This window comes from Gavialis gangeticus, unplaced genomic scaffold (genome assembly GCF_001723915.1).
Source record: "Gavialis gangeticus isolate Ggan-Ray unplaced genomic scaffold, GavGan_comp1, whole genome shotgun sequence".
Taxonomy (NCBI): Eukaryota; Metazoa; Chordata; order Crocodylia; family Gavialidae; genus Gavialis; species Gavialis gangeticus.
The window spans coordinates 471,144-477,846 of record NW_017728998.1 but is presented as its reverse complement, the minus strand read 5'-3'; the positions used below and the strand labels follow the sequence as shown (position 1 = coordinate 477,846).

At 47.6% G+C, this 6,703-nt stretch overlaps 1 protein-coding gene across 1 annotated transcript in view; it reads left to right on the top strand.

The window, feature by feature from the left end:
- The window catches only part of LOC109289345 (protein Hook homolog 2-like), a 168,923-nt gene that overhangs the window by 83,175 nt on the left and 79,045 nt on the right, over nucleotides 1-6,703 (top strand). The window contains exon 3 of the mRNA XM_019505340.1: nucleotides 4,952-5,035. Coding sequence (XP_019360885.1) covers nucleotides 4,952-5,035 — 84 coding nt within the window. The remainder of the gene's footprint in view (nucleotides 1-4,951; nucleotides 5,036-6,703) is intronic.

The following is a 6,703-nucleotide window of genomic DNA, read 5'->3' as shown; positions in this document are numbered from 1 at the left end:
GCAATAAGTGGTTTTTCATTGTTTTGCTACTCTGCTAATCTTTATCTCACCTTCAGATGTTACTCAGAAAAGTATTTCATTGCCTACAGTGTTGCTAAGAATATTAAATAACATGGGATCAAGACCAAATCACCAGGTGGCCCCAAACAGCCCAATACCTGCCCACTGACAGCTGTGTTTTGAGACTTGTCCATAAGCCAGTTTTGGGTCCATCTGATGTGTGCCCTTTCATTTCCATGTCATGGAAGCATCTAATCAACATGTCATGTGGCAGTAAGTTAGAGTCCTTGGAAAAATCCAAGTGTGCTCCTTTAACATGATTGCCTTTGTCATCCCTGTGTGTAATCTTGCCAAAAACAGGAAAACCTGACAAGGTCTGGAGAAAGAGGAGGCTGGAGGCCAGCGCCATTGGCTTGGGCTGTCTCTCCAGTCGGTTTCTGATCAACCTTTTGCAAAGCAGCAGATGACTGATGTGTGTTAGGAAGGGGTTCGACTTCAGCCTTCGCAATACTGTAGCAAGTGTTTGTACTTGCACTGAGCTCTCGCACGGGCATCTGGAAATGTTTTCTGAAATTGAGGGGGCATAGGGTTATCCCGTTTTACAGATTGAGAAATGAGGCATAAAGAGATTGATTAAATGGGCCAGCATCACTCCACTAGGGCTAGTCAGGAATAGAACCTGGCTCTCTCCTAACTGCTGCTTTTGCGGGGTTTAACCTCAAAATGTGCCACTAGGACAGAAGCAGTACACTGCTGCTGTTTAATCTGCACTGAGACTGAGAGTAGCCAAGATGAGTGGCTTGAATGAAGGAATTGGGCACTCAGTGGGGCTATGTTGGGCTGCCTGGAAGCAAGCCAGTGCTGTAGTGAGTGGAATATTTAGGTATAGTTTAATTTGAACACAATCTTGGAATGAAGATTACCATGATAGTTCTTCCTATGCTAGAAAAAATAAATGCTGGCCTCTTGGCCCTTGCATATACTTATTGTATGCATTATCAGAGTATCGAACTTCTCAGCATGTATTGTATTTGTCCTTGCAATGCCTGGCCCTGTGAGGTCGGGGGATCTGTTATTCTCTGTTTGCGGACTGGGAACTGAGGGACAGAGGTACGTACCTTGCCTGGGGTCACACAGGAAGACTGTGGTAAAGACGGACTTGAAGTCAGGTGTCCTAAATTCTATAATTTGCAATAAAAGCATGCAACTTAGTTCTAAGAAACATGTTCACCCTGGTTTTTCTGTAACCCTGTGCAGTTTCTGCCATCACTTTCTTCATCTGAGTGCCTCATCCACTCTGCATTTCAGGTGCTTACTAATTGTTGCTCATAAAGCCTATTAGTTGCATAGGCTCGTAGTTATTAAACATGAAGAAAAATAGGAACAATTATGAGTTCAATATCATTAAAAGAAGCAATTTCATTTCCTTTCTGGAGTCAGTGTAATTTTGTTTAATACTACCTGAAGGAGTTGAATCCCCTGTGCCTGCTGAATCAGATGCATCTACCTTGGCCTGATTTTTAATTCTCAGCCTCCAGCCTTCTGATGAAGGTAAGCAAGGGACTTGGGTGTAATCAAGTTCCCAGTAAATTCTTTGAGTTCTCCCCATGCTCACAGAATGTGGAGATCTTAAGCTTTGATAGAACAGTGCAATTTTATATTTTTCATTCAGCTACTTAAAAGGTTCATTGTTTTTTAATTAAACTGCAGGGGGAAAAAGAGGAGATATTAAAAGCTGCAGTACCGTGAAGGGGATAGCTTTTAGCTGTTACTACATGAGGAGAGACACCACAATAAGGCAAGATGGAGTGCAGCAACAAGTCCTGTGCCTCCCAGCCTCCATTTTTTTCTGCCTGTGACAGTAATTTGGAGTTAATTTGTGCAGCTCCTCAAACAAAAGACTCTGTGTTTTATCGCCTTTGGTTCTTCTGTCATCCCACCCCAGCTGCGCCCTCGTCTCCCCTTGCGCCTACCCCCACATAGCATGCACAGCAGCGCGCTTCAGTGAGAAGGGCTGGGCCAGGCTCTGCTTCTCCTGCCTATAAAGCAACTCCATGGGGTCAGAGCACGCTTCTTACTCTCCCCAGTCTGGTCCTGTTTGCTGGGAGCGCTCGGCACTCCCTGCTCGCCTCCTGGGACGTTGGCTGTGATGGCAGGCTCCCTTTCTTGGCCCTTGCTGTCTTTTCCCATGCCAGAGTAAGGTCCACGTGGCTGTGCAGAGCCCAGGATGCTGCTCTCCGCTCCCTGCACGCCCCAAGGCTGGGCTCCTGCAGCTGGTGGGGCGGTAGTGCCCCCTGCTGCCCGGCACTGGCAGTGTCTGGCACCGCTCGCACCCTGCCTTTGGAATCCGGACCCTGAGAACAAGGGGTGCGGGAGCAGTTTTGGGGGCGGACTGACAGCCTTTTCTTTAAAAAATAAAAATAAAAAAAAAGATCAAATGGTGTGAGGCTCGAGGAGCCTCTTCATTAAAAAAGAAAATAAAAAAGGAGTCTGGAGACATGCTTGGGTTTGAACCCGCATGCCCTACAGCTGCCGTTGCTTTCAGGCTTAGCAAGGCTTGCTTTCGGTGCTCTGCCAGTTTTGCCATGGCCCTCACTGGCAGGCTGTTGTAGTTCACCCTTTACCAGAACTACAGTCTGCTGTGCACATCAGCTGTTCTCGTCCTCGCTGGAGAAGGAAGGCCCTGTTAGTAGCGGGTTGTACTCCACTTGCTTCATCTGTCAGCCACTCCTGCCTTTGCTGCAGATGAAACCTGAGTCCAGGGGCCCTTAGAGAAATGCAAGATACAGCTTTTTTAGTAAAGCCTTTCTGCAGTAATGCCATATTTCCATAATAGTAATCTGTGAAAGACAGAGAGGGAGAGAGAGGAGGGGGAAGCAGAAGCAAAAAGAAGGAAAAATATGGCTCTTGCTTTGTGATCTTCTTGCTTGTAAGCCCATTGGGGCAGGAATCATCTTTTCTCCTCTGGTCGTGTGTGCACACAATCCCTGGCACGATGGGCCCAGCCCCTCCCGCACGGCTGGAATACAGATAAATGGGCAGAGGAGGGGAGAGCGCCTTTAGATGTTCTTTGTGCTGTTTAATCTATTTATGGTATAGGAATAGCATAAATCACCATAGTAACCGAGCACAGCGCTTGGTGTTTAGAATATTCCAGTAGTCGGTGCCTTAAAAGTCCTCGGTGGCTGAGTCTCTCCTGTTGAGTCTGTAGCCACGTGGCACGGGCCCAGCTCAGGCTGCGCCTTTGCGGCTGTGCAGACGTCTTCAAGCAAGCTGCGCGTAGTGTGGGTGCTGCTTGCAGCACCCCCACAGCAGCCTTGTACTTGGGGGGGCTGCAGACCAGCCAGGTGCGAGGTGGCTGTTTGGACAGGCAGCCTGAAGGAGTCCCAAATGCCTTGGCTGCATGGCTAGCTGTGCCTGATCCAGCCCCTTGAAAGCTAGCTGCGGTGCATCTACCCAGGCTGCAGTGCCTATCCCCGTGCTCCCCGCCGTCCCAGTCAGCCTTACAAAGGCTGCAGCATGTCTTTCCTGCTAAGCCAGTGCAGGATTTCTGTCTCCTGGACACCACTGATAGTTTTGGGATGGAGCATGATCTCTAGCAGTACTTGCTGGGTTAGGGAGATATTAGCCAAGAATTTCTGTAGGCTGTATGGCAGGGGCAGGCAAAATACAGCCTGCCAAGCACCTTCATGTGGCCCGCAGGATCCACCAAAAAATTGCACCCCGCCCAGCCCTTCTGCCCACGAGGCATCCACGTGTACACCCCCACCCCAAATATACCCTATTGCACCTCGCTTCGCCAGGCCCGGCCAGCACAGCTTCCAGGCAGGGCTGTTGCTGCTGCAGCCCCCGGGGACCTGCTCCGCTTCCCCTGCCTCCAGGTTGCTCCTGGCAGCAGGTAGGGAAGTGGCAGGGTTGGGCTGGGGCTGCAGCTGGGTGGGAGCTTGCAAACACCCCACCATACCCACACACACACACGGTACAAGACTAAGAATTTATTTTTGAGTTATTATGCAATCCCTTCTATATATGCTACACAAATGCAACTAGTGACAAAAATATTTTTTTGAAATAAAATTAAAATCTGTTCTACTAAGTGTTTGACTTTTAGTTTATGAGTGTTTTTTTCTTTTCCTGGTTTCAAGGTGGCAACCCCCGTCCCAAAAAGAGTACTTCCAGGGGTGCAAGGGGAGGGACTGCCAGTGGCAAGGGTCAGGGAGTAAGGGGTGAGACTTCGTTCCCTAAGATGGCAACCAGGGGTGGGGCAACTGTCAAGGGGCGGAGCTACCCATGTGGCCCTCTCCAGCTCACCAAAACTCATGAGGTGGCCCTCGACCCAAAGTAATTGCCCACCCCTGCTGTTGGGTCCTCAGGCCTCCCACTGGTTGGTGCTGGGATGAGCCTGAGCGCCGGCAACGTGGCACTTCCACGGGGAGCTGGGGCTTGGGAAGGGAATGGTGGGAGTGATGATCTGTGAACGGGGATGCTCATGAGCAGTGTCTATGGGCTTCTGCAGAGGGGCAGAGCACCAGGGCGGTCCTGGTGTGGGGTGTCCTCTCCTCTGGCAGGGCAGGGGCTGTTCACCAGCCCTCCTTCTGGCTCTGCTGCTGCTAGCTGTACATGCCAGAAAAAAAATAATCTGAAGCTATTTGAAAAGCCTTAACCCACCAAAAAAACTGCACAAGCGAGGGAAAGAATTTACTTTCATGAAGCAAAAATAAAACCTGGAATGGGAAAGGGAAGGCGTGAAAGAGTTAGTGACAAATACCGTGTACGGCTGGGGAGATGATGGTTTTATTGGTATTGCACGGGGGGAGGGAGAAGCTGGGAGGCGGTGAAAACACAATTTGGCCTAAAATTGAATTTCTCTGATAAGGAATTTCAGAAGCGGCCGCCTCATTCACTCAGCCACCAAATAATCATATGCGCTTTAATAATCTTTATTTTACAGGAGTACGTTGCCAGGGTAACGGAGTGTAAGCAGGAGAACAGTACCTTGCAGATCACAAAGGCAAATCTGCAGAAAGAAATTTCAGTGAGTTTCTCTCTCTCCCTTTGCAGTGTAATGACGACTCTTATTTTTCATGCACTGATTTAATAATCTTATTCAAAAATCCTTTCCCTGTTTTCCTTATTCTTGTCTGTCTGAGCACGGACAATGGCAGAAACCTGGAATTGTCAAGCCCAGTGGGCTAAGCAAACTAACAGATGTAATATGTTTAGCATTTTTATGTAATTACTTTTTATTGCTATTTTACCCCCATTTCTATCCCTCTCCAGCTAGTTGCCGCTTCCTTCCCTCTCTGGCCCAATCAGGTGACAGTAAGGGGTTGGGGGTGAGTTAGTAATTGACTGCATTAATCGGAAATTATTAGCTGAGCATGTTTCCCGGGGTGGGGGTGGGTCACAGAAACAGATCTTTTAGGAAGGGGCAAATTGAATTACGGCCAATGGAATAATGAAGCCTCCAGGCTGTAAGTTGTAGAAAGGACAATCTCCATCATGAAGGCTGTAGTATTATTTATAATGGCTTCTGCTCTCTGGCTGAAAAAGCAACGTGTGGCCCTACTGACATCCACTGGACTCGGACAGCTCGATTATTTGGTCTGGGAAATAGGTTGATTTGAAATGATTAAAAATGAAAATTCTTGAAGCTCTTCCATGATTTCAGTAAGGTTGCAGTAGGAATATTACTACCAGCCCTTCTGACTGGCTGGAGTTTATGACAGGTCTATGGCTTATAAATATTTTTCCTGTCATTTTCTTTGCCAAGGGCCATAGCCTCAGGAAGTAAGTGAGGGAAAAGCAGTAATCTTAGCGCAGAACTGGCAAAAAAAAAAGCAGCCCCTATGAAACTAAATATAAAACCCAGCATTCAAATGATGGTAAAGGTCTGACTGCAGCGCACAAATGCCAAAAAATTAAGAGCTAAGGCTGTCATTTAAACTTAGCTGGCCTGTTGTGTTGCAGTTCAACTGAGCTGAATTTACACCTTCAGTTTGCAGAAATGCCAAGGCTTATGACAAAAGCATGCAAACACCATGCCTTTGGTGGGTTGAAATCAGGCTGCTAATGATATTTTAATGAGAAAGTTTGAACACTTTCTTGGTTTTTTAATTAAGGCTGGTGCATAGATTTTCACAGACTAATCCTGTGTCTTATTGTAGCTTGCATGTGCTCACCATGGCATATTCCCCAGCAAATACCACTGTTCTTTCTGTGCCTGTATCCACCGAGTCCCTGTGAACACAGGGAAACAGGCACTAGATAAAAAAGCATTTGAGCATGGCCTCGCTCCCTGGGGTGCTGGTGGCGGCTCCTGCCTGCTTCTTAGAAGTGGCAATGATAGGCTGTTGCAGGAGCACCGTCCTTGTGCAGGGCTGTAGCAGTGGTAGTAAAATCCATGGGAGTGAAGCTGATTAGGCGGGGGGCTGGTCACACACCAGAGGGGGCAAAAATAATTCCTAGTGACAGAAATTATATGCCAGACACCCGTGTTCTTCTCCGTCAGTATTTTCTGTGCCTTGTATGTGATCGAGTGGGAGTTAAAAATGTGAACAGCCTTGTGAAAGGTGAAGGATACTCTTGAGAATGAGGTTTAAATGCTCTACTAATAAGCTAGAAAGGCTTAATTATTTATTACGCCATTTTTATTCATCAGAAAAAGTGCATCTGCACAGATATTTTAACCAAGGCATAGGCC